The sequence below is a fragment of the Anomalospiza imberbis genome, chromosome 14 (assembly GCF_031753505.1).
Source record: "Anomalospiza imberbis isolate Cuckoo-Finch-1a 21T00152 chromosome 14, ASM3175350v1, whole genome shotgun sequence".
Lineage (NCBI taxonomy): Eukaryota > Metazoa > Chordata > Aves > Passeriformes > Viduidae > Anomalospiza > Anomalospiza imberbis.
In genome coordinates, this window is record NC_089694.1 from 4,399,409 (window position 1) to 4,425,978 (window position 26,570).

The window sequence follows — 26,570 nt, forward strand, 5'->3', positions numbered from 1 at the left end:
CCTGCTGCCAGGGCCGTGCAGGGCTCTGGGAGCAGGGGATGGCATTAATTAGCCAATAATCAGCCAAAAGGGCGATCAGCCAGCACTGGGCACGGTGATTCCCAGCACAGCTTTTACCTTCTGCCCACTGCTGGATTTTCATTCCCAGCCCAATTCCAGCCCCTCACCTGCCTGACCTCTGACAGGGCTTTGGTCACTCCCGGGCTGGGGGTCCAGTTCTGAGCTGAGCCCTGGCAGAGCAGTCACACCCCACTCCAGCCCCTGAGCCCTTCTGCTCCACACAAGCAGGATTTTACCCCAGACTTCAGGTGGATGACGTGAAGACCCGCCTGGCTCCAGAGCCACTTCCTCCTTTTCGTGGAAACTTGCGGAATTTTGGCAGCCCAGGGGCAAACGTGTGACAGAAACATTCCTTGAATTCAACGTGACTTTAACAAACTCTTTGGCTTTACGTGGGGCATGAGAGGTAAGCAGGAAGCTGCAGTAAATTCCACCGTCCATAATGGTTAACTTCAGCTGAACAGCAAAGGCCTGCCTCTTTCTCTTTTTAGCTGCTTTCCCGACTTGGATGAGGCTGAGCTAATTAAACACTGGCTCTGAGGTCAATTATCCCTTCAAAAGGAATGAAAAATCAATTTGTTGAAACACCAGAAGTTAAAGGTCTTTGAAGCTGGTTTATCTGCACATGTGATTACACTTCCAGCAAAACGAAAAAAGTAATTTCTTCTGGTGGTGTCATAGCAAAAAGTTTTGATAGTCCAAATAAAAAAAATATAAATTCTAGTGGCTGGCAATTTAGTAACTCTTCCTGTGAATTTCAATTGTAAATATATCAATTTTCCCCCTACAAACTGCATTATATTTCTGAAATTAATTAGAATTTCAGTAAAAAAATTGATTAATTACAGCATGAGTAATTCAATCTATGAACATAATCTATCCAACATAATCAAGATGGATCAAGTAATAATTTTCAGCACCCAAGATACACATATAGTTATTTTTAGACTTCTAAATGCTGCCAATGGGGACAATAGAAACAAAAAAAATTTCAAGTTTAATTTGCATTAGAATTGTCTTCCCAAATTCTGACATACAAATCGTCTGGCTTTCCATGGGTTTACACTGACAAAACCCATATAAATACCACTAAATGTATATAAATCAATTAAAATCATGTGAGCTCCACATGGAGCTCACCCATATGGGCTAGCAGAGCACTGGCACTTGCCAGCCAGGATTTACATCTCACAGAGCTCATTTGATGTTCCTTGGGCATCAGCAATCCATCATTTCAATATCAGCTGTATAAAATCTAAACTTGTCACTTGCCCAGCCCTGAGCCCTGAACAGACCCGAGCCTCAGTGGGAACAGTGACTGAAAGACAAGATGAGAACCAGAAGGGTCGTGTTATGAAGTCTGTCACAGTAATTAGATGGCAGCAGTTGAAGGCAATTTAATTATTTCAAATTTATAATTATGAACGGCACGTTAAGGAACAAGGAGGATGTTTAGAAGCTGTGCTGTTGTTCCTGCCACACTCTTTAGTGTCCCCTCAAACCTCACATAGATCTTTGAGCTGCAAAACTCTCTGTGATTTTAGTTCAGGTTTTTTAATACCCCTGGGGCTACAATGAAAATTATAATTGATCTCTTCTTGTATATTTACTACAAATGATAGAAAACATAAAATATCATGTACTTAATATAAAGCAAACCACTTGTGCCAGAGAGAAAGTGTGTGAATGTTGTTAGAAAGGAGGATTTGAGGAACCACTGAGGGCAGAAGTTTGAGAATTTCCTTCATTATAGCATTAGTTATTAATAATTTAAACACAGCAGCTTTTCTTCGTCTATGTTCAAGGGTACTAAGTCTTTACAAAGGTAATATGATACGTAGACATAAAAAAGGAAAGAAGATATTAATTAAAAGTGGCTTGGTTTAATGCAAGCTTACATATTACAAAATGCACTGCAGATACACAGAAAATAATTGTAAGCATGATGAAAGCATTTTAAAATAAAGAATCTTACATTTTCTGTTGTTCCTGTGATTACATGTAGTCCATCATATGTTGATTTGATATACATTCCCTGGAAAATAAAGAGCAAAAAGGGTAATTAATATTTGTAGGAAACAAATGCAGGACATTTGCATGATAATTAAAATAATAGATTTGCTCTAAGGACCATAACATTTGAACAGACTGGAAGGAGCTGTGGTCAGTTAACATTTGCAAATCTAGATTTAACAGATCTATATCAAGACCACTATAAATAGCAGAGCTTTCTCACTTAATGCTTTTTTTATTCTAAAGTTTGTGAACAGAGTTCAACACTGAGCATCAGCATAAAATCTTGTGTCTATTCAGTATTTGAAATATTTAACAAGATCTCTTTTTATTACAGGTGACATAAAAGAAATATTGAAACTGAAAGCATGAGCAGGAGTAGTTTTTAAACTTAAATGTCCCATTTTCAAAGAGTTCCTGATTCAGTAAAAACGAAAGCAGAGCCTAACTCAGAAAAGACAGGAGCCAGTGCTCATATTGCTAATTTATGGGAGGAAATGAGCTTAGTGAGCTAACAGGAGCTTTGTAATTAGTCCATCAAGAATTCTCCTTCAAGGAGGCGACTGACAAGATGGAGAGAGACAACCAGAGCAGGGATCTGTGGAGCTGAACACACTCAGAGCCCCAAATGTCAGGGAGGCTCAGTGGCTCCTGTGCTTCCCTCTCAGGAGCCAGGTCAGAGCTTCCCAACTCTTCACACAGCATGGTTATCCATCACATTTGGATATCTAATTAATCTAATTGGTACATTGTGCTGCTGATTTATTATTCTTTCAATAGTTCTGCATCACCTTGTGCTGTCAGCCCCAAAGTTTATAGAGTCCCCAGCAATAACCAAGAACATTTTGTGAAGAGAAAGCAATTTCCAGATTCCTGAATGCTTATGGAGATCTTCAGGCAGGGTGGGGCACACAAACACCACCTCCCAACCCCTCGAGAAAAACACAAAACTTGACAGTCCTACAAAGTTTAGGTGATATTGCTCTCCACAAGTAAACTGGAAGATGGGATGAAGCCAAACTCTTCCTGACAGTGGGAGGATGAGAAGCAAAAGACAAGTTGGACTTCTGGTGAGGAATTTTTTTTCAGTTTTACCATCAGGAAAATAAAATACTGGAACGGGCTGGCAAAGCTGTGGAATCTCTGCTTTGGAGATGATCAGACTGTGACTGGATTGGGCCCTGAGTAACCTCCTCTAGCTGGGTCTGTTTGGATTTTTCATGGGAAAACATAATTTCTACCTTAATGTAAACTAATTCCATTTCAGCAAGATTTAAATGTATTGAAACCTTGAAAATAAAGATTGTCCAAACCTGATTGCTGGCTGGTTGCTTAACTCTTTTGCATAGGAAACTCTGCTTTAGATTTTACTCCCCATCTCTGTTGTTCTCCTAAATTAGTCTACTTTATAAATGACTTTATTTGTAAAAACCAAAGATCCAAATTAAATCTCGCCAGTCTTGAAATCAGCTTCACAAAATGGGATTACTTGGAAGAAAGAAGCTGCTGGTGAATCCTTCAGAATTTCCTTCTTTAGAGCTGTCTAATTTTATCTGTTCTGCTGTCTCTGTGGTCCCTTCAGCACTAAGGACAAAGTTCTCTTCGCCAACTCAAGGATACAAACAGGATCCTGGAAAACTGAAGGCTCCCGTGGACAATGGGATGGGGAATCTCTGTGACATTCCCATTCTCTGGACAGAGAGACATTATTCTGTCTCTCAGGAGAAGCACAGAGAGAAGAAGAGAAAACAATCTTTATCTCTGCCCCTCTGTTTTCCCCATGTGGAATGTGGTGTGGGGATTGTTCACCTGCAGTGATGGCTGGGTTGGTTCTGGTGAAGTTGTTTGGGGTCAGTGACCAGTGGGACCCAGCTGTGGCTCGGGCTCTCAGCAGAGTCACGAGTGTGAGTTAGAGAGGTGAGTAAGAGGTAAGTATGTAGAATAGTACAGTATCTCTTTAAATAGTATATTAATGTAATATAGTATAGTTTTAATAAAGCAATCCTTCAGCCTTCTGATCTGGATCCAGATTTCATCATTTCTTCCATGAACAGGGGTTCACCATATTTTACTATAAATCTCCATTAAAAACCTGGAGCAGAAATTTTGCCCATCTAGCGTGAGTTATGCTGAATTTCCATGGTGAACTTTTCACGAGAACATTGCACAACATTCCTGCTCTTTTAGCAGTTGGTCAACCTCAGGAACACATTTCCAGCCACACTTGTATATCAAATTTAATATCACAGTCCTAACACCCCACTTGCTTTGATGAGATTCATTCCCCACTCAAAAAACCCAACAGATTAAAATCTTGAAGGCCACAAGATGACAGAGTGCTAAACTTTTCACTAAAATTTACCACTTATTTCTTCCTAAAGTTCTTAGAGTCTTGTTAATCTCTGTGTATTTTTGGAAAAAATCAAATTATAATTTTAGCTCTTAACAGATGCCATTGGAGAGTCATAAAACTTGACTAATCACACAGATTTACCCTACATTTTGTTAGCTGCTCTTTTATCCTAGTTATTAAAATTTAAGAATATATAAAAAAATAAACAATTATAGTGAATGACTCATAGCCTTCAAATTATCCTACAGAGAGCTTCCATCCTTGTTTTCCCAAAAGAAAAATAATGAGCTTGTTTCTTGTTGACCATTACAGGAGCAGACTATTCCCTTGACGTATATTTACCTGAAAAGCTGGAAAGATTATTCTACATTAAAAAAAAAAAAATCAAAGTTATCAAAGTTCTTATAATAATTTTTTACTTCATATGGTTCGGCTTGGGCAGTGATATCCAGAGAATTGTTTGGTCACCTTGAGTGGCTAGGTACACGCAGAGGTTTGGCCAGTGTGGCAGAGGCCCTGCTGGAGTGGCACCTACACCTGGCATGGATCGTCCTCACTATGGACAGTCCCCAATCTTTCCTTCCAGTTTCCACTGCTGCCCTCTCCACCCAGCTCTGCCTGCCTCCCCGCTGCTCTGCAAACTCAGCAATGTCCATTCCTGTCCCACCAGGCCTTTCCCACATGTCCTTCCCTGTCACAACCTGCTCTGCCCTGTCCATCCCAGTGACTCACTTCCCAACTCTCTTTCTGTTCCCTTACCAGTCTGTTTCCCGCCCTTAGAAGCAAAATATCACTGAAGTCCTTTTTCAAAATTATTAATCTCTTTTTTTTTTTTTTTTTTTTCCCCAAGAATGGGGTTTTAGTCTCTCTGGTTTATTCTTGAATGTCAACAATGATCTCAGAGAAAAGATTAACAAGCTGTACCCCTTATCTCAAGATAAGGCAAGAGTCAAGGATTCTCCTTTGTGAAGATGGCTCAGACTGGTGAACATTTAGGAATAAATAGTTGCTCTTTAATAACTGATGTGTCAGGCATAAACTCTGAAGAATGACACTGACCTATGTTAGAGAACAAGGAAATGTTTCTCAGGCATCAAATCAAGAACCCTGGCTGTTTCTGAGTAACTGCCACTGTCCCCTAGTGACAAAGTGAATTAAAGGTTTTTAATTAAAATCCGACCTTTGAAAACATATGGGAAGGCATCAACCATTTAAAACCCCATTTTGAAGAGACTTTTCCTCAGAAAACAGCATATCCAGTTGTCAGGGGAATTTCCTTGAAAATTTTCTTGCAGAATCATCTGGTTAATTAACAGGATGTAATGACAGCAGTGTGTTTTTAAGTGTCAACAATTATTCCAGCACAGGGAAGCAGCGACAGCAAAGATGCAGATTTGATATGCCACAAATGATCAGGGAACTCTTACACCCCTTGATCTTTTGCCCCATAAAAAACGGTTCTTTAATCTTATTTCAACTATCAAAGTTACACAAATGCATTTAAATGAATACCATGATAGTGCTTTGAGAAGGTGATGGAGTTTTTTATTTAAATTTCATACCATTAAAAGTGCCTCTCAAAAATTTTTTTCTGCCTTATATGTTGCAGTCCTTTGCCCAAATTTAAACACCTTTACTTTCCTTCCTGCAAGACAACTTCCACCTCTCAAAATACTTAAGAGAGTAACTTATTTTATTCTTCTGTATAAAAAAATTTGGGTTTGTTTGGGCTTTTAGGCTATGAGAACTTTTATATGTCAAGCATGAGGGAAATTTGTCAAGTTTCTGTAAGCCTTTAAAAATAATTTGAAATAATTAGATGAACACCCTGACAGTTTTAGGCCAGGCATATTCCCATAAAAAAAACCTGCCTTCATATTCTACTTTTTCTTCTTGCTTACCTTGCAATTCCTTTCTTCTGAAAATGGGAAAGATTGGCTTCCATCACCTTAGATCACAAATGCCAGAGAAAGAGAAGCGCTATTTGAAAGGGTAGCTGGACACTGGATAGGTGAATAATCCTTCATAAGGAAGGTTCTGTGCATCTGACAGCTTGGCTGTTTGTTCAGCTTTTTTGTTTTTCCAACATTACACAGCTGGTTTCATAAACATTTTTATTTTTATAAATAAAAATCTTTGCTTTCCTTAAATTCTCAGAATGAAACAGGAAAAGTTTCCTCTGCAGAAAAATTAAGAAGGCTCTGGATATTAGCAGCATACATCTTAATTAAAGTGGGTCTGATTACACTGCTTCTATCAGCAGGGGGGAAGCCCAGACAACAGAGAGAAAAAGAATAAAAAAGTGAAAGGAAGAGGGATAAAAGTCCTCCTTTATTCCAGAAGGAAAGAAGAAAACATTCCACAGGCATCAGAAGATACAAATGCAAACAACAAAACCCCAACTGCCTCCCCGTTTAGAATCTCCTGCTTAGGAGGAATCATTAATCTCATCAAATAAGATTAAAGCTGCATGTTACACAAAAGGGTCTCTGGGTATATGAGCTGGACATCAAGTTCAGAAGATTAAAAAAAAAAGTTTCATCTGAAATAATACAGGCTGCAATAATCTCTCACTATGGACAATCCCCAATCATCCAAGAGCAGGAGGGGGTGAAAAAAGCCCCAAACCTCAAAAACCATTCTATGATCCCATTCTATATCTCTATAAAATCTCCAATAAAATGCTGCCTGTTTATGTGACAGTAAAACTGCTCCAAAGCCGGCTCTGGGCATAGAAGGAGGTAAATCATAGCAAGGTTCTCCAGCCTTTCATCAGCCTCCATCCCCAAGCATTTAACAGCAAACTCAGGAGCTGCCAACAGCAAGCCAAACTCCTGGCTCAAGGGCTTGTTGTGGATCCATCAAGCCAAAAAATTAAAAGTGGGGAGGCAATTTTCTTAAATCACAAAGTTATTTTATTCTATTCGATTTCCTAAAAATTTATGTCTGCATGTTCTGCCAGAGCTAACAGTGACTCTCACAATTTAATACTTTTTTAGCGCAGGAATTTATTTGAAGTTTGTCAAATTGATTGTCTGAAACAAAGCTTTGCCTTCCAGACATCTTGTTCATGCTGGTTATGCCGTACATTTCAGATATTAATGGTATTACCATACCCAGTACTACAATTCAGGAGAAAAAGTGCTTTACAATCCTTAATGTTACTTCAAAATGAAATAGAAAATACATGGAGGGTTTTTCAGTATCTGCCACTAAAAAATCAGAGGCAAAATAGGGAAAAGGAGGAAGCAGTTTGACCAGTGAAACTGGGGAAGGAATTGAAAAAGAGAAGAATAAACCCAATATATTTCTGGAGGCCAACAAATGCCCGCAGAGATCAGGATGCAGAGTCCCCAGGACCTGGAACAGACCCCAGACCGAGTGTTCCCAATGCAAATTCCTCTGTCCAGCAAACTGCCAGGAAAGCACAGCACACAGAGTGTCCTGGGAGGGCCGCAGATAAGGCCAGGCTTTAATAAAGCTGAATGCAAAGAAGGTATTTTAGAGAGGGATAAAAAAAAAAAAGGTGACATAAAGCTCATAAAAGCACAGACGGAAAGTTCGAAAATGCTAGAACTGAGGATGCACATTCCAAAGACTTAGAGTCCCTTTGTGAAAATGCTTTATGATCCAGAATTTATTTACACAATTAAGCACACAGACACTGCCCTGCAGGAGTTCTGACTCCGTGCAGCAACTGTGTGGACTTGGACCTGGAAATTAATTCTGTTTATGTGGGAGCTTATGCAATGTCAATAGGATTCCTGGCTCGTTCGGGGAAGAAATTAGAAGGCGTGTAATAAAAATTTTGCAAATGGAGTTTTGAAAACTTGGGAAGACTCATAATTTAGTCAGCTGAATATCGTTCCAGATAACTGAATTCTCTCATAAATCTGAGTGATTTACAATACAACACAATTTTCTCCAATGGCAAATAATTGTGTTTGCTTTCTAGGTGCCAACCCTGGATGAACCCTGTTCTCAGTAGCTCTGAAAATTAGAGCTACATTTAAACCCAGGAGAGCCTGTGTTTTAAATTTATGCTATAAAGGTAACAAATGTTCTGAAAAATTGTACAGTAAGCCGCTCTTGAAAAACACTTTTTTGGTGATTTTGACACCAACTGCTGTTCATTAGCTTCCTACCTCTAAAACTAAAATTACAGTATCCTTTTCACAAGTGTGTTGTGAGGATGAATTAATTAGTGTCTGTGAAGCACTCAGTAAGGCCATATAAAAAATAAATAAAACAACTCACGATGAAATTAGTAACTCCAGGGACTGCAGAGCTTAGCTGGAGTGTGGTAAATCAGGCCTCAACCCCTACACTGAATGATAAGGATAAAAATGGAACTCTGAATACTTTCCATTCACTGAATAGTGCTCATTTCTCTCTTGAATGGAGCAGATATCCTGTGGAAAAAATCCTCTATACAATCATGAGAAAGCCATTTGTAATTCATTACTCTGTTCTATATTTGATTCTGATTAATGTTTTCTTTTCCTTTTCACATGATTTTTCTTTTATTCCCATTTATAGTCCTTTCTCATATTTTCTTCTAAACAGAGCACAGTGTCAGCAAAATTGATTACAAGGAACTTTCCAACCTAACATGTTACAGCGCCTTCACAATTAGGCACAGAAAACTCACTCATTCACTGTGATTTCACTTCATCTAAGGGAAAAAAAGGGGGAAAAAAGGATAAATTGCCAGGCAATTTTGATTGCAGTATTTGTCTCATGTCCTCTGTCAGCAGTGCCCACTCCCTGCTCTTTTGTTGGCTCTTAACTTGCGGGCACGTCGCAGATAGAGAACCACACAGGGGTTCTTGCAGCCCCAGTCCATCCAGCCAGGACCATTCCAGCACAGCTCCTCAAGTTCTACCAGGAAAAAAGGGGGATGTGAACCACAGGAAAGGCCCCAACATCTCATCCAACAGCTCTCACCTTGGTCACTGCGCAGCTCAAATCACACTCCAAGTCTCTATGGGCAGTTCCTGCCAAGAGCTCCTGACAGACACCTGCCTCAGCCTGCACACCAGGAAATCTCAGTTCCCCACAGGAAATGCTATTTTTGGGGTAGATGCCACTCCTGTCCTCCACCAGCCTACCCCCTGTCCTAGATGCAGAGCCATCACTGCATGGGAAGCACCAGCAGCACCAAGCTCTGCTTACGGTGCTCCATCATCTCTGAGGAAAATGCACCTCTGTGTTCACCTTCTCTGCAGCACTGATAATGAACTTTCCCCTAATTAGACCAGCAGAAATAGATCCCATTTCTGCATAGAAAGGAAAGCCATGCAGAGCGCTGGCCTGCAGGGTGTAATAACCCTAATGCAAGTCAAAAGCACTGGGACATTCACAGCAAATGTACTGACCTGTATTTCCTGGGTACCCTGCACTAACCCAGAAATCAGACCTAGAGGGGAAACTGGGCCATAAAGGGAACACGTTTGGCCATAAGGATGCAGCAGCACAGCGAGGGAACTGTATCTGTGCTCAGGATTACACACTGGGCTGAGCATCTGCGATGCCACGGAATTAAAATTGAATGTGCTTATGCTGTGGTAATGTTCTTTGTTGACTAAATCGGCCTAAGAATAAAGTAAACTTGTGCAGTCACACAACACCCCCTCATGTTATTAAAATATGTCATTCTCAGATTAATATGCATACCTCAGAGTAATTATGCCCTTGTAACTCTGACAGTATTTGCATATGACGTTTGTCGCTATTCAATGTCAGAACAAAGGGGAAGATGTTGAAATAATACAAAGTGTCTCAACTAACAGAAATTTAAAATCTGTAAATCACGCTGAATTACAAACAGGAAACGTGTCACAAGGTGTAGAGTGGCACTCAAGTGGGTTTTGATTTGTCAGTTTGGGGGTTTTCTGTGGATAAGCCTTGTGGCTGCCAATTTCACCCTCTACTTCCCCTTTATTTTACCTCCTACAACTGCTTCCTTCAACCCAGAAGCAACATTCCTGAATTACTCTTCTTGTAGGGAGAAAATAAAAATAAAAAGAATTCTGAGAAGGCAGCTGGAGGCAGTTTAGGAGACTGTGCTGGGAAAAGCAGCCTGGCTCTTGAGGAGAGCGAGCGAGAACCCCCCAGTGCCTGCAGTGCCACCTTCCACTCCAGCTTTTACTGGGGCCTTAGGTTCCCAAGCACAACCCTTATGTTCCTACAGCCCACAATATCAAATGGTTGCAAAGAAAGGGACTACAGAGGGAAGGCAGAAATCTTTACCCACCAACCACAAAAATGTCACAAAAATCCATTTTCCCAAAAAGCATATCAGTGCATTAATATTTGAAAGCTGTAGCCAAATAATTCTGAAACTGTTCCTGCAGAACATTTCACTGCTGTGACCCACCACCAATGCAGAGGAGCTGGGATGCCCAGAGCCATCCAACCAGGCTGTTCAGTGAGCAACAATTTACGAATAAAAGAGATTTACTTTGTTCCTGGGATAATACTTTTGAAAGTTTTATTTGAACTGATCATTAAGGAGGCATATAACTCCATTTATGCAAGTCCAAGGCATAGACCTTCCACTAATCATTTCAAAAGCACATGAATGACATTAGTTAATTTTATTTGTGTGTGTTTGCATTTGGGGATTATTTCAGTACATTCCAAAAACTGCAATCTGGCTGTCAAGGGATCATAGATTTAACACATACAGTTACACATTAAACCCTAGGTAAAACGGGTTTTAATTTGGAAAAAAACCCAAACAATCCCTTTGTTTAGATAAATGTCAATTAAACCACTGTCAGAAATCTGATTCAGTTTACCAAAAAAAATTAGGACATTGCATGAAAATACATGTTGATTTCTTGATAAATTCAAAAACCAAATCACCCCGAAGAACTGAGGCTTGTGCTGGGCATTCTAAGAGTTAAACTTGAAACTGCTTTGCTACTTACCAGCCCCTCACTAGGCATGATGCTGGTGAGATGAACGACCTCGAGATGTGCAGACTGGGACACCAGAGAGTCAGAAGAGAGGGAAATGATGTGGTCACAAATCCCAGACAGGGTTTTACACTGCAAAGGAAAACAAGGCAATAATAGAATCCCTCGTATCCAACTGGAAGTACAAGTGAAGGAGTTCTTATTCTAAGAACTAACCAAGAATAAACAGATAATTTTAATTCTTAGCACTGTAAAAATTACAGGTGTATCAAAGTCAAGGGCAAGTGTTTAAGGGAACAGAAAATATCCATAAATGTCAAGGAACTATACATGTATGTAGAGTTCTGCTGTAGAAGAACATCTGTATCTCTAAATTATCTTCTCCACTCAAACCATGTGCACTTTAAAAACAAAAGAACAAACCCAATGAACTTTATCCTTATGATTATAAATACAATGGGAGTTGAGTGAAATATGTCAAAACAAATGTCTTATGCAACTGAATAACCTATTTTGGCTACCAAATCATGACATCATCCCTACCAACTGTGACAATGAGGTGAATTCTGCTCTTCAACTTGGAAAATTTCCTTTGTTAAAAATTACCCTGGCAGAGAAGTGCCTTAGTTAACCCATTTCCCGAAGTAAAATTCTTATGCATCTTTGAACACATCCTTTAACTGATATTCTACATCACCACAACTATGCAATGATTTTGTTATCCTGCCTTCCAGCTAAAGATCTAAAAATCTTAATGCAAATCCATCTTCAAAGCTGGAGCCCCATTGCATGGACAGCAGCAGTGGGTCTGACAAATTCAACCCATCTGTAAAAGCAAAGTTTGTAGGTCAGAGAGGAGCTGAGCTGAACTCTCAGACAACATTCATTGGAAAGATTTATTCCCAAATTTTTGTGTGCTGCCTAAAGCACACTCCTTCAAAACGTCTGTGCCTAAAAATGTTTGAAAGAATTCATTTAACAGAATTTCAGGATGGGTTTCTGGTCAAGGCTGTGCTGTGTGCATGTATTTTGCTTTGGGGACTGTACTCTCATTTTTCCTAATTATGGCAAATCCCAGTGAAATCCCTTCAGGGAAGTTTTGTTTCAGGCATTTGCAAAACCATGAGGCTTTCTAATATCTCATTTGACACTATCCACAGAAGTTAATCAAGTAAAGTTGTCACAATGAATAAGTTAACTGCCTAAATTTGTAGGTTGGATTTCCATTCACCGTGCAGTTACTCATCTGGAAATCCAAGGACAGCTCTGGAGCCCAGGCTGTGGCATCTGGATTTTGTATCAGCTGCAAGATGCAAGGCATCCCACTGAGGTGTGTGTGGCTGCAGCTAAAGGTCACCATTTCCACAAATATTTCAAGCAGTTTCAGCTTGGGGCCAGAACCCCTGAGCAGAGTTTGGGTCTCATCTTCTCCCAGCAGGGATGGAGAAACTCAAAAATAGCAAAAATCTCCAGTGTAGTGGATGCCCCTTGTGTGAATACATTTTTCATCCAGCTTTTGGACCACTGCCATATCAAGATATTACCAAAATTTCCAACTGAAAACCTCTCTATGCCTCAGCATTTGAGAGCATTTTCCCAGATCAGATGCAGACTAAACCCCAGAGAGAGCCACACTTTGTACTCTCTACTGTAATGCTTTAACCTTAGAGTTGCCTCATGAGAATACTTTTTTAGTAAAATAAACAACGAAGAAGTTTTCAATCAAATCAACCTGGTCTATGGAAAGTGTCCCTGCCACAGTTAGAACTGTGGGCTAAAAGGTGAAAATATGTAAATATATATATGTGTGTGTGTGTGTGTGTGTGTGTGTGTACACACCCCAAATCCCAGAAGGTATCAGGTGCTTTTTAAAAGTTCTATTCATACCCAGGTTTGCTATAGTAAGCTTTTTTTTTCCTCTAGAAGTCACTGCACGCTTTCTAAATTTAACAGCACATCAATGTTTTATGACAGATTTTAATCCCTGCTGGAAGCAGAGTATGTGCAAAAGGCTTTAAAAAAAAGAAGAAAAAAAGAGTCAGGCATCTGGGCAGAGCTTGTCAAAAGCTTATCTGAACTTGTAAATCCTTTGAGAGTTCCCTTTCACCACAGGCTTTATCTCACTGTCAGTACAGGTTTCTGTGCTGGTACCAGGAGAACGTAAAGTATTTGAACTTAAAGGCCAATATCTAATCAATAATCTCGAATAAGATTCTTCCACTCCCCTCTGTCATCAGATTTTTTTGAGTTCTGAAGGCACAAAATCCTCAGTCTGACATGCACCAGGTCCATGGACCTGACCAGCCATTCTGGTAGGAATATTAACTATACAGAATATTGTGCAGCTTCTAATCCTAAACCAGTGATTCTGTATTTGTAATTAACTGTAGCTATAACAGAGAGCATTACTGCAGGGAACTTTAATTTTTAGCAACTGATATAATTCATCAGAAATTATGCCAAAGAGTAAGGAAATTTATTTTCCTGTAGCAGCCTTATTTTTTGAAGAATTTATTTCCATGTGTGGGGTAAAAATAGAGAATACCAAAGCAGAATTACTTACCACATGAAGAATTTTATTTTCTGTTTCATACACTGTACAATCCTGTGGTAAAGCAGAACAAAACCAATTAAATGAATGTCACATTAAATTTCCTATTAAGAAATGAAAGAAAGTTTTATGCTGTTAACAATCCATAACTCATACCTGATGAACCTTAAGACTTGTTACTTTTGGAGTAGTCATTTTCCAATTTTAGCTATCATTTTAAGAATAATCAATCCTACACTCCATGATTCCAGTGTTACCCTTACCTTGCTTTTTTGCTTTAGTGCTATTACAGGAGTTAAAATATTGTTTTTCTTTCATGAAACAAACTGTAAAAATTGCCATACTGTCTCTATTACTTATTAATGTTTGAAATTTCCCTCAGTGTGACTCTCTGGAAACTGAGGCACAGCCATGGCAAAGGGGTTTGACCCATCCCCTGCAGCTCTGCCCCACCTCCTCCTGCCACTACAAAGCTTATATTCTGCTAAAATATAAAATAAAAAGGAAAACACAGCAAAATATCTCTTCCAAGCAGAGTGAGGTTAGAACAGGGTCCACCCAAGCCTTGGTTTCCTCTGAGGACAGCCCTGGCCTGGCTCCCTCTCCACTTATCATGCTGGGAAATTGTTAAATCCTCCTCCAAGGGCTCTTCCACATTGGAAAAGGCTTTCTACAGAGCACGACATGGGATCATTTAAAAAACCTGTCTTCTTTGTTTAGTTGTTTTTTTTTTTCCCTTAAATAAGCTTCCAAGTAAAATTTAACTTACTGCTAATACCTGAAAGGTCCCTTCAAGTAACTTAAGATTCCCTCAGCTGGTCAGAGCCTGGAGATGGCAACATCAAGGCTGAGGGTTTTATCTTAAGAGTTGGACTGGATGTGTTGGTCCCTTCCAGCTCAGTTTAAGATTCCCTGTAGTTCTCAAGATTTCCTCTTTTTACTGCATCTTAATATATTAGCAACAAGAATTAATTGCTCCGGCTCTCGCACGGAACGATTCCAACCCTCTCATTCCCTGTACCCCGAATGTACCCCAGCTCAGTTTGGGCTGGGACACCCTCTGGAGGTCTCTGCTCCCCTCTTCCAGCAGCCCAAACCCATGGCTGTTCCCATCCAGCTCCCAAACCGTGTCCCTTGGGTGTCCCTTCGAGGATTTCTTCCCTGAGCCCATCTGAGGCAGCTGCTCCAAACCCTCAGCCCAAGGAACTGCCCCTCCCTCGGCTCTCAAGGTCAATATTTATTTTGCAGGATTGCTGCTCCTGTGGAGAAGTTGATTTCTAAGTGACTACAGTTTAAAGAATATTGCTACAGAATGAGAAAGTCAAAATCAGAAGATGGAGAGCATCAAGCAACACAGAAGAATTTATATTAGCATTTCATGGTCAAGTATCCCTTTGATGTTTCCTCTGTATTCATACTGTTATTTTCTAGAGCACACAAAAAATTCAATTAGTCAGTTTGGCTGGCAATGCCCAAGGCAGTTTTCCCTACAAGTTTTGCACACTTCAAACAGCTCATCCACCATCTCCTTTTAACCCTCCACGTACCAAGAGAACAAAATGATCACAGCAGGGCTTCCAGCTTGACTCCAGAGCTAATGTTCCTGTCTAAATTATTTCTTTAATTTCTGTGCTAGAAATACAATATGAACCTCCCTCTGAACAAACTTAATTACTTCAGGTCAAAGAATAGAAGACTTACGTATAGTAAAACTGAAATTTTACTGTTTTGTAGAGCAGAATTAATGTTAGCTGTACTTATGATGCACATTCAAGATTACATTAGCATGAAAAATGTTAATGGCTTTAGGATTCCTTCCAAAACAGATGCATATTGACTTCTTTTTAAAATACATCAGACTAGTTTAACTGAGAGGTTGAAAGCACGTCCAGTGTTACACTAAAATATTAAGATATGTAGGTCACAATATCCTTCTGATTTCTTTCTCTCTGATACATAGCAATGCACTAGGGATCTCATTAAAAAAATAATCTTCCAGGACTACCATTTTTAGGATGTTGATCTATTTTTCTTAGAAAATAAATAATAGTTATAGTCACATTCTTTCTATGTTCTCCAGTAGCAAGATGACATGATAAAAATATTTGTTTTTAAAGTTTAAAATAACCTTTAAATTAGAAGCTGTGTTATATTTCCCCTCTGTAAGAGGATGAAACCCAGGAATTACAAAACCAGTCACAGGAGCAGTGTTGCAAACCAGGCAAGGACTGCACTGTCCTGAATATCCAAAATTGAAAGTGGAGCCCTCGTTTGTCTCTGATAAAGTGAAAATGCTCCTCTGCATATTCATAAAGAGAAAAGGTCAGTGGGGCTGGTGCTCACCCACACTCTAGTCAAAATTTCAATTTCTAATTCTGAAAGAAGGAAAAAATGCAAATACCACAAAATTTTGCAGATACCATAAAGAGTGTTTTATGGCAAGTTCTTGAGGACAGTTAACTAAAACATTTAAAAAAAATTGTGAAATATTGAGTTCATTAACTTAGTTCTATAAAACAGTGTGAGTTAAGTCAACTACTGAAAAGAAACTAAAACCCTATAGAGGAGCATTTCCCACCACAACACCACAGGAAAGTTCTACAGCAGTCTTTGAGTGGTGGATATGACAAAGTCATATTTCAAAATACATTGCTGGCATGCATAAAATGAAATACTTCCAAAATTCAGACATTCAAAAGAAAGAGACCACTCTGGAGTTAGGCAAATATACAATGGCAAGTGCACAGAACTGACTCGTTTTACTTGGTTCAAAGGTAGAGACTTGATCAGAGTGGATTTTTAGAAAAGACTGAACAGATGTTTGATGAAATGTTCTTTAGCAAATGCAAGCAAAATAAGGTGGAGGGGCTGAAAGCTGAAGTCTGCAAAGTTCAAACTGAACATAACACCCAGGTTTTGCACGGCAGCTGCTGAATCACAGGATAATTCAGGTGGAGGGGGCCTCTGGAGGTTATCTGCTCCAACCACCTTCTCGGGGGAGGCTAATTTAAAATTTACACCAGGCACAGAAGTTACTAAGAAACAACAATTCCTATCAGTTGCAGTGCAAACTAGATGGCTTGAAAAAGCCAGAAAAGCCATGCTTCATTCTAAACACAGTCTTTGGCTAAAAATAGGACAAAATCCATTATAAGGTGTCTGAATTTATCTCAGTGTGGTTAATTAGACAGTAATGAAGGGGAGAACAAGCAAAATTTTGTTTGGCTTTTGTTGGAAAAAATTAGGCTGAGTTGTGCTGACGTCCTTTGGTAAGACACAGACTCTTTGTTGAGGGAGGTTGTTCTTCAGGTGTATCAGAAGCATCTACCTCAGATTTAAACATCTTGGACATCATGAGGAAAAATTAGAATCCCAGCTGCCTCTGGGACTGGGGAACTCTTCCTACTTAAGGAAAAATTAACCAATGGCTCCATTTTATAAACAAAAATCCAAAGCTATTCTTCCCCAGTTCCTCTAGCTGTCTTTCCCTCAGGGCAGCCTTGGTGCTAAACCATGACCAACCCCAAATTTAGGTCAGTGATTCTGGAGGATCCCATTTCAGAGCAGGCAGGAGAGTGAGTGCACCTTGGAACTGAGCTGCAACTCAGGCTGAAGGCAGCAGAGAGCTCAAACATCTCAATACCCTTCTCTAATGTGCTTTTTTGCATATTATTATAAACACATTTTGATGGGACATTGCACCTCAAAATCAGGCTGTTTCTGCAGCTCTGTGCATGACAGAATTCTTTTACAGTAGCTTAGTGAAAGTGATCAAAAGGGTTAAGAAAACTGAGCAGAAAAAAAGCACATTTCCAAACAGAAATGGACAGCTGTAAATCTCTAAAATTAGAGAATGAGGTTTTCTTTTAACCAGTATGAGCAGATGCTGTTTAAAGTTAAATAAGTGACTATTCATCATAGCATTTGCATGCTATCTAAATAATAATAATAATAAAATAAAAAATAAATTTGATCGAAGGTTGTGTCACTCAGAGCACACAGGACATCTGAGCATGAAGATTCATAAGCACTTTCTATATTAAACTAAGGTTCCAGGGTGATGTCCCCTGTTAGAAAATTCACCTGGAGTGGCAGCTGCAAGTTGTGCACACAAACCATGTTCAATTTGCACAAAATGTCAAAGACATTCCTCACTTAATGTGCCAGATCTGTACCCTTGACTGCTACTTTCACACTGGCTGAAGGAGGTATTTAAAATGTATATAATTCATAAAACAAGAAGCATCTGAAAGGATCTGAGACGCAGGTTTCTATTAGTTATGCCTTTCAATTCATATTCCAGCCTGCAGCTGAGCCTGCAGTTCTGGTTTAGGTGAGACATTTCTGCTTTCACACATTAAGGTCAATTTTTCTCAGATTTAGTGACAGCAAAGATGTCTCTCTATGACTGATTTGGTTTTATCCGCTCTTTCTGGTGCTAAGTTTAATATAACATAAAAAGAACTTAATAGACAACCATCAAACAAGCCAGATCTGACAATAAGATAACGAAAAGACAAAATTTGATTTGTAACCTGAAGCATTTTTAAAGCATAACCCATGCACTAACTACGCATTTTTCATCTTGGAATGACTTGGAGTTTATGCTAAAAGATTGTTTTTAAGTTGTCAAAAGGAGGACAGCTGTGGGACTGGAAAAAAATAAAGAACCAAAGTATTGCTGGCAGAGGAGAACAGAATTTCATCTGCCAAAAGCTGGGACATGAACAACAGAAGTGGAGGCAGCAATTCAAAATGACTCTGTTTTCACCTGGAACACAGGGAAAAATCAAACTCACACAAACAAAGTGCAATATCAGCTGAAGGACAGAATCAGAATCTGGACTTTTTATACTGTAGAGAAGTTCATTTTGCTTAGTCTGTAAATCAAAAATAGCCTGGTGCTATAAGCACATTGTAAGAGAAAACTTAATAAAGATACATAAATTATTAAATGCCGACATAGGAATTTCTAAACTAAGAAAAGAGAAAAAAGGATCTTTGTTTTCTGCTGCAAAAATGCATGAAGGACTAGATTTCCAGGAGGAATAAAGCTGACTATTATAAATTAAGGATAATAGTGTAAAATACAATGACATATCTATCAGCTTTAGTTCTTTAGCTCCAAGAACTGAAATAAAATGGAAGTGGAGGGAAAAAAAAAGTTTTCAGAACTACTACTCCATCACTGCTCCAAAGAGCATTTGAAATTGAGTTCTGTGGTTGGCCTGCTGGGAGGGTGCATGGAAATCTCTGGCAGCAGAGCACAGGGGCAGTCCTCTGCACTGGAGACAGGCCCAGCCTAAAGCCCCTACTAAACTGGAGCTTAAGCTAAGCTTTCTTCTTGCTTTCCCTCCTTCAACCCTCTCATCTTTTTCCTTTTCTTCATTCCAAGACAGCCCTGCCCATTCTCTGACCTCTCCACATATTGCAGTAACACTCTTTTGTCTCATCAATATTTTATCCGCTCACAAGGGGAGCAGCTCTTGTAAATATTTGTAAAATTAATTTACCCTCAGTCTTTCAGTACCTGCGTGTCACCTCTTGTCTCACTTCAGGGGCAGACACTGCCAGAGACTGTTATTATAATATTCTATTTCTATTTCTATTCTTACAGGGGTCACAGCTCCAAGCCTGACTTCAAGGAGTGTTTGGAAGGCACCCTCAGACACAGGGTGGGATTTTTGGGGTGTCTGTGCAGGGCCAGGAGTTGGAATTGATGACTCTGGTGGGTCATTTCCAACTCAGGATATTCTATAATTTTATATATTACATAGAACTAAAGACCAGATAAATTATTTTTATGTACTTGTGGAGTTGTATATTACAATTAACTAATGAGTGCCAGTGATGATAACACTGCTGCCATTATCTTTTCTGCACTTAGTTGTTATAATGTTATGAATATTTTTGTGTTCATCCCTAAAAACTTCCACGCTGCTGGCTTTCCTTTCAGTGAAGAAGCCACTGCAGGTTCTGGATGTATTTGTATATATTTTAAGAACTTGTCCCCAAAACATTCTGGATCACACATATTTTAATCTGGAGCAACCCGTTAGCAGTAGTTAAGCTGTTTCCCACTGTGGCTTTATTCTTCTGTTTAACTCTTGCATGGTGGCAAATCACCTGACATGAAATTGTCCACTCAAGAGCAAAATGGATTATTTTTAACTTCACACCATCCTTCAATCTATCCAGGAGGATCCCCAAAGCCCAAAAATCTTCTTGTCCCTCCCAAAAAATGAGAGTATGTAAAGAACAGGGAGGTAATGCTGTAACATCTTTTCTGCTGATGTTAGAGCTGTAGTTATTTTTACTATTGCAGTTTGTAGGCAGTGATGTGAAAGGACTCAGAGCAGGGAGCCACTCCTACCTGTTGCACAATGGTTGTTAGTTCCAGGCACAGTTGAACAATGTTGTTTTTCAGCAGTGAATATTCTGTCACGCTGACAAACGGAGACCTGGGACAGGGGAAGGACAGGTTTATGCAGATTTTGGACAGGTTTATGCAGAATTATGCAGAATTTACACTATAGGCAGATTTATGCAAATCAGAGGTGAGTTCTACAGCACAGAAATGCCAAATCATTTTCACCTCCAGCAGCAAGTTGCACAATTTTTGTAATATACGCCTTTGAAACAGAAATAATGCAGGCAGGATGTAAACTGGATTTTGGCCAGCACATCAGAAGTTCTCGTTCTTATGAAGAGTAGAAATAGAAGCTTTCACATAACCATAAGCAGCCCAGATTTTCTTTGCACTGCTTGTTAAAAAGATGGCATTTCTGGTATGACATCACTCCTCAGCAGCAATCAGCACCTTAATTCAGAGAGCACAGTAATGCTTACTTAGTCACAGCTTCCTGCACACTCAGATTCTCTTCAGGCTTTCCAAATTCTAGCTGAATCTGACCCCGTTGGAATTTATAAGAGCTGACAAGGTCATAGCCTGAGAGAATATGACTGCTGGCATTAGGTTAGGAAGATGTCACCAGGATTATACAAATCCTGTAAAGGAGGGTGATTCACTCTCACTGTGATTTCTGAGGTGCCATTTATATGTTCCAGAGCATTCCAATTCCAGATAAAGCTATTCCCTGCTATAACTACAAAGAAAAACAAGCCAATGTTTGTTTGTTCCAAACAAGGAAAAAAGCTGGTTTGTGTCTTGGTTTCTGTCTTGCCACTGTCACGAAGACACTTTCAATCAAATTCTCAGTTCATAAATATAAAACACCAGTGCTGGTTGTTGAGCATTAACCATCACACCTGTACCTAACACATCCAGTCCACTCCTGATAAATAAGAACATTTAATTCTCAGACTAAGCAAGTACTATCATTTATTTTGAACGTTCTTAATTGATTTGCTCAACTTCAGCTTTTCTGTGTCATTTTGATGGCTGAAAGACAGTTCAAACTCCACAAGCTTTCCTTCCTTGCCCTTCATTCTGAAGTTCCTGAGGATGTTACCAGTTGGGGCAGTGAGAATAGCACAGAAATATTCATTTCACACAAAAATCCAACTGAAAGAATCTCAAAAGGTATCTAGAGCAAATTTTAACACTCTCCTGACAAAGAAGGGTACTAAATTTCCCTTCCAATATTTCACAAATTTCCAAAAATTTAGAGCTAGAATTCCAGACCTGCCATTTTAATATTAGAATAAAAGAATCCAAGAGGCAAAGAAAGAACAAGTACAAAACTCCTCAAAGAATTATTCTCATGCACAAAGGATTGAGGAACAGTTAATTACCTGTCCAGCCAGGCGAGCAAGTTCTTGGCAGCACCAATCAGGTCAACGACAGAGGTAAGGAAATCATTTGGCAGTCGTCTGGAGGCCCTGCCATCGTAATGGCCACTCCTCCTCCTACCCGTTATAAAGTTCTGAAGGTTTTTGGCTGAGGCGTTCAGCTTGTGAGACAGAGTTCTCAGGTTTTCAGTCTCCAAACCGTAATTCTGGGGGAAAGAAGAAGATGGATATATTGTGTGGTCAGCTGCATGAACCAAACTGTGAGGAGGAACATCCTGGATTGCCTTGGCTGAGAGGGTGGCTGTGGGTAGCTGGGCTGAGATTAAACAGGAATATTTGTGTTGGGACACATGGGATCTCCAAAACAGATCTCTCCTTACATGTGTGAATCCAGGACATCCCTCTGGCTGCCCTGGCTGGCTCGAGACCCTGGCAGGGGGCTCGGAGACCTTGGCATGAGGTCAAGAACACCTGTGGCTTCCATTTTAGCCCACTTGGTATGAGGAATTACAAGCCACAAGGGTTTGAGTGGTGTGATAGTTGAATTAACACAGGGTGAAAAAGTAGAATTTTGGGGTTCTTAGAATGGGGTTCAAGGGGACAAGATGGAGGGATTTGGGCATGTCCTGACCTTCTTCTCCTTCTCCTTGCCCTCCATGTCTTGCTGTGAAGGTGACACTTTTCTGTTGGTTTAAGGTACAGACACACTGTCCAACATAAATGACAGACATTGGTACGTTACTGTAAACATGGCACGCGGAGTTTTTGGGATAAAATGTGAACACCGCCCTGAGGGCAGACAGAATGCCATGGCCGACCTGCTGGACAGAGCTCAGCAGGGCAGAGAGAGAATGTTCTAGATAAGGGAAAATAAACATCCTTGAGAAGCCGACCCTACATATTCAGACTCCTTCTTTGGCTGAGTGAGCTGGGAAACGAGGAATTTTACATTCTTGGGCTCACCTCGATCACCAGACCTCGAGAAGGAGCAGCCTCTCCTGAGCCCTGTCCCACACCTGGAACACAGAACATCCAGCCAGGGCAGGGCAGAGGCTGCTCCTGCTCCCATGGCTGCTCAGGAAAGAGTCTGAGCAGAAAACGTGTAGGAACTGCTGCTCAGAGACTCCAGCCAGTGACAGGTTCCATATTTAAGAGTTCTGAGTGGATTTTTGTCCATGGTTCTAGTTCTGATGGTGGGAGAAGGGTTGAATATAATTGAAGGTTTCCAAACACAAGTCTCTTTTCCCTTTATCCACATTCCTTCACCTGTGTCTCAGTCCTTTTATCACCAGGCCAATTCCCCACTTTGACCCAGATAACAAGCACAAAGATAGATCAAATACATTAAATAATTCAAATTCACACAGAAAGTCTCAAACATGCAGAATTGAACCCAGATTTCTTGCAGCCCTGAAAGGATGTAGGACATGAAAGAATGTAATGAACATTTAAACAAAATCAACTCTCAGAGCCTGAATTGATTGCCCACTGTTAATTTCAACTATGCTTACATTACAGAGGATGATCATGAATATCACACATTAATGTTTTTGCCTAAACTTCTTCCTCAAAGCAGAGAATAAAGAATTGAAAAGAATACACTTCTTGACAGATGCCAACATGGATATTTGTACTAGAAATAACAATTTTTAACTCCAGAAAAGGGAAATTGGCTGACCAATAACAAGATTATAAACTGGGGTTGTATGGAAAGCCAACAAAGCACAAACAAAGCCTTGGTGAAGTGGTTTGGACCTCTGACAGCTGGCACTGGGGACAGTGCCTTCCCTGCCAGCCATTCTCCATGTCAAAGTTCACTCTGAGAAATCATTCAAGGCCTTGCCTCCAGCTTGGAGGGAAATCTTGGAGAAATGAAACACTTTGCTACCTTAGCTGACTGCAGAGAATTAGATTGAAATACCAGGCAGAGAATTCATTTTATTGTTACGCTGTAGCGCAGCTAAAACTTCGTGCTAGGGGCCGGATCATCCAGTTCAAGACTAAATTGCTACAGATGAGAAAAAACTCTCTTCAACGGTTTTTTCCAAGAGCAAATTCCGGCAGAATTAGCAACAGTGTAACCAAAGAAAATATTTCTCATTTGGAAAAGTTTAAAGAGCAAGCTGTATGTGATAGCAGTGTGTCATCTGTTTAATACCACAGCTTTCTGTCATTGCAGCGCTGAAGGAATTCCCTCCCCTGCTCTATTTTCCTCTTGACTTCCACTCATGCCAAGATGATGACTAAGTGGATGCACTGGGATGCCTTTTCCAGCTCTCAACCAGCTGGGCAGGGCCTGGGTTCCCCTCAGAACAGGTTTCATTCTGCACACTCAGCAACACATTACAAGGGTGATGAACTAGATCCTCCCGGTTGCTTATTCCCGTGGAAACAAGCAGGAAAAAAACCTCCCCCAATAATTTGTCATTGCATAAAACCTCTGGAAACCTGTCACTTTGTTTTTAAGAGGAGTTAAGCAGCAAAGCACACAGTTTGATCACTGAATCTCTAAATACCAGAGGGTATTTTAAATCCCAGCAAGTGTAATCAGCTGGAGAGATCTCCTGCAGTCGATGGAAAACAGAGAGGACTGAGCAGGAAATGTGTGTGAGGAAATCCACCTCACAAAGAACAAGTGCTTTGCTTTATCTTGGAGTTTATTGCTTACATGCCGATGACAACCTCAATTAGTGTCAATATAAAATTTAAAATACAGCAAAATGCAGATAAAATGTATCCATAAAGACAATCAGAAGATGAAAGGAAATTTTTCAGCACAGTAGAAGTGCTGATGCAAGTTAGTGGCTTACCTGAGATTGAGTGGGGCACAATAAAGGGGAAAAGATAAAACTGTTATGAAAGTGACAGCAAATCAATGCCTTTGCAGAAGACAGAGACATTGGGTTGTTCTAGATTTAAGCGTGTCTAAATCCAAGATTTTCATTTTTAAATCAAACAACTGTAGTCAACCATCAGATGGGAAAATGTGCTTGCAAATAAACCTCGAAAATATCCCGACATCCCAATGCCCTGGTGCCACCAAACCCCACTGTGGCAGGATATGTGGAGAGGACTGAAGGACGCTGTGGCTTCTTTTGGGCTTCCAGAGTCAGCAGCCAGAGTGATGGGGAAGGGAGGAGATTGTTCAGAGGAGGAAAGAGCCAGGAAGTGGGTACCTCCCAAATTTAAACTGCATCAATTCTAATTCAGTGGCCATGTTTGAAAGCAAAGAACTGTAGTTTGTGGGAATCAAAAAACCAGAAACTTCCACAAAAATTGAAACATTTAACCTGCAAACTTAGAAGAAACTTAGATTAATGTAAAAATACAATACACAGACACTAAACAAAAAAAAATCATAAACTTGTATTTCTATAGCTATAAGGAAGAATATACCTTAAGTAAGTGAAAAACTGTACCAAAAAAAAAATTAAAGATTTTATAATGTAAGTGTAGTTGTATAGAATGAACTAAAAGTTTAAAAGTTATAATAGAAACATGTACACATGTAAAACAAAAGTCTATTAGACAAAAGTATCCACAATACATCAAAAATAAATAAAAGTAATAAGTTTAAAAAACAAAATAAATCCTATAATTCTCTATTAAGTTGAAAATTGTATATTACCTTATAACAAAAAAAACTTGCAACTTAAACTGTAACAACTACTTACTCCTCTAAAATCTCACGATCTCTAAAACTGATATTTATCTAAACAATAAATCACTCTTAACATAAGTCCCATCCCTTCATTTTTAACAACCATAGTAGCTTATGGCAATGATCAAGCAGGTGAGGAGCCTTGTGGATGGCACTGCCAAAATCCAGATCTCCTCTAATTCCTGTAGGCACCTCACCTCCATGGTGTAACTGAGAGAGTCCCAGAGCTGCCAGACTAAATCATGATCACAGCTGCCAGGCCAGACTCCAGCTCTCCCAGCCACACTTTCTGCTCCCCCTGTGTTAAATATGTGCTGCTCTTGGGAGCCACACCACGGAAATGATGCTCCTGAGCCTGGAAAATTGTGTCTCCTGGCAGGAGATTCAGCTGATTTCTTTCCTGCACTGTAAATCCCAGATATAATTTCTGGTTTAAAAAGAAAGACAGAAAAATAAAAGAGAAAACCTCTAAAAGGGACAAGAGGGTGCTATTAGCATAGGCAGGATTATTTTTCATCCCAAGAGCAGGGAAAAATAAGCAAGAAAAGGTTGCTCATTCCCTGGTTTTGTTTCCTGATGCTTCAAGTTGTTCCACCATCAATGACTCAGTCAGTGGAAATGGATATACAGGTTTAGAGAGATATACAGGTTTAGAGAATGAATCCTGACTACCAAAAGGACCCCAGATGTTGCCTGTCTAGAACCACACAGCCACATAATTTGTCAAATTATCCTGAAATTTGGATCAGGAATCTGCTTAATGAGAATAGAAAGTTGCCTAGAGTCACTAATGCTCCATTTCAGAAATAGGGACCTGGACAGGAACACTGCAGAAAGTGCCAAAGTAACAGCACACCTTGAACACAGAAAGAGATGGCTGGAAAAATCTGTTAAATATTTAAATTATTTCATATAAAAGCAGAGATCAAACAGGAAGAACTTCTGTATCTCCATTGACAGCATTATTACCTGCACACCCTCAAAAGAGCTACACAGATTATCTGATTTGTTCAGCGACTGATCCCGTGTTTCAGGCTGGAGCTCAGCAGCTCCTGACGCCCCATTCCGTGACAGGAGCTGCAGAGAAGGATTTCAGGAGGCAGAAATTAAACACAAGTGTGAGATCAGAGGCAGACAAGCTCATTATGGAAGAATATCACCAGCAAAACTCCAGGATGAAGCTGTGCTTGCAGTGACACTCCTTAGCGAGGCATGCAGCTGCTTTGGGGGAGGGATAACTCTGCTGGCTGCCTGCAG

The 26,570-nt window shown here is 39.9% G+C and overlaps 1 protein-coding gene across 1 annotated transcript in view; it reads right to left on the bottom strand.

Annotated features, from left to right (window-relative positions):
- LOC137482323 (connector enhancer of kinase suppressor of ras 2-like) overlaps window positions 1-26,570 on the bottom strand; it is a 170,855-nt gene that overhangs the window by 62,387 nt on the left and 81,898 nt on the right. Inside the window, exons 4-8 of the mRNA XM_068204569.1 lie at window positions 21,656-21,858; window positions 20,274-20,361; window positions 13,913-13,954; window positions 11,362-11,481; window positions 2,036-2,095 (exon numbers count right to left, since the gene is read on the bottom strand). Of these exons, the coding sequence (XP_068060670.1) occupies window positions 2,036-2,095; window positions 11,362-11,481; window positions 13,913-13,954; window positions 20,274-20,361; window positions 21,656-21,858 (513 nt within the window). The remainder of the gene's footprint in view (window positions 1-2,035; window positions 2,096-11,361; window positions 11,482-13,912; window positions 13,955-20,273; window positions 20,362-21,655; window positions 21,859-26,570) is intronic.